Genomic DNA, 1,562 nt, shown 5'->3' with positions numbered 1-1,562 from the left:
ACGGAGTCAAAACGGATCCTGACAAAGGTGTAGCGATTGTGAACACCCCCAAACCAAAGAATGTTCAACTTCTTCGATCATTTCTAGGAACATGTGGATATTTGATGAAGTTTATTCCGAATTATGCAAATATAACAGAGCCATTGCGAAAGTTAGCACATGATAAATACCATGGAATTGGGAGCAGCGATGTGACAAAGCGTTTAATGATCTTAATGTGAGTCTTAGTACTGAACCTTGTCTTGCATACTATTGTATGAATGCACCAACTATTGTGATTACAGATGCATCTCCAGTTGGTTTAGGAGCCATTTTGCTACAGGAACAGACGGAAGGTGAACTCAGACCAGTCGCTTATGCTAGCCACTCACTAACCGAAACTGAACGCCGTTATTCACAAGTTGAAAGAGAGGCATTAGGTTGTGTATGGGGAATTGAACATTTTCATGTTTACTTATGGGGACAGAAATTCAAGGTTAAAGTGGACCATAAACCATTAATATACATGTTTGGTCCAAAAGCTAATTCCCAACTACCAGCTAGAATACAACGATTGTCATGGAGATTGCTAGGATATGACTTTGACATTGAGCACATACCAGGAAAACAAAACATTGCAGACTCATTGTCACGCCTTCCATTGACATGCTCAGACTCGAACACTATTGCAGAGGACTATATTAGACAGGTTGTGCATATGTATACTTCAGAACCTGATGCATTGACTATTGATGATTTTAAAATTGAAACTAATAAAGACCATATTCTATCAAATGTAAATAATATTATGGAGACAGGAAAGTGGCCTAGATTGGTAACACATGAACTGAAACCATATTATGTTAACCAATGTGAATTATTTGTTTATGATTCTTTGTTAATAAGGGGAAATCGTATAGTAGTACCTTTAAAGTTAAGACAAAGTGTTTTGAGCTTAGCACATGAAACACATCAAGGAATGGTTAGAACCAAACAAGTTCTGCGCGATAAATACTATTGGCCGAAAGTGGATGCTAATGTTGAAAGCAATATTCGTAACTGTTCTGCTTGCGAAATTAATCAAGCGCTGCCTAAAGATCAACCATTACAGACCTCAGAATTACCGTGTAGACCTTGGAGTAAGTTAGGGATGGATTTGGTCGGGCCAATTCAAGGAGAGTATATTTTAACAATTACTGATTACTACTCTTCCTACCCTGAGGCAATTATTGTAAAAGAGATAACTTCCAATGTTATTATTGAATGTTTACAATTGGTATTCGCAAGATTTGGATACCCTGATGAGGTCTTAACCGATAATGGAAAACAGTTTATAAGTGCCAAAATTGAGAAATACTTTAACGCATGTGGTATTAAACATCTACTTGCTTCACCTTATTACCCTAAAACAAATGGGGAAATTGAACGGTTTCATCGCTACCTTAAGAAATGTATCAAAAATGCCAAAACTAAAGGTAAAGTATGGCAAAGCGAGTTACCAAAGATACTTATGGCTTTCATATCTACTCCGCATAGATCTACGAATAAAGCGCCAGCTGAATTGCTATTTGGCAGAAACATAA

General features: G+C 37.1%; 1 protein-coding gene across 1 annotated transcript; it reads left to right on the top strand.

Moving 5' to 3' along the window:
* Positions 1 to 256: 256 nt before the first annotated feature.
* On the top strand, positions 257 to 1,454 carry LOC117120647 (uncharacterized protein K02A2.6-like; the record flags this gene model as incomplete). Its single annotated transcript, XM_033265673.1, has 1 exon — positions 257 to 1,454. A coding segment is annotated over exon 1 (1,198 nt), but the record flags the coding sequence as incomplete, so codon positions are not given.
* Between the last annotated feature and the right edge of the window lie 108 nt (positions 1,455 to 1,562).

This window comes from Anneissia japonica, unplaced genomic scaffold, assembly GCF_011630105.1.
Source record: "Anneissia japonica isolate Jap-2015-1 unplaced genomic scaffold, ASM1163010v1 scaffold68369_len1559_cov92, whole genome shotgun sequence".
Classification (NCBI taxonomy): Eukaryota; Metazoa; Echinodermata; class Crinoidea; order Comatulida; family Comatulidae; genus Anneissia; species Anneissia japonica.
Note: the sequence above shows the minus strand (reverse complement) of the source record. Positions and strands in the feature narration are given on the sequence as shown.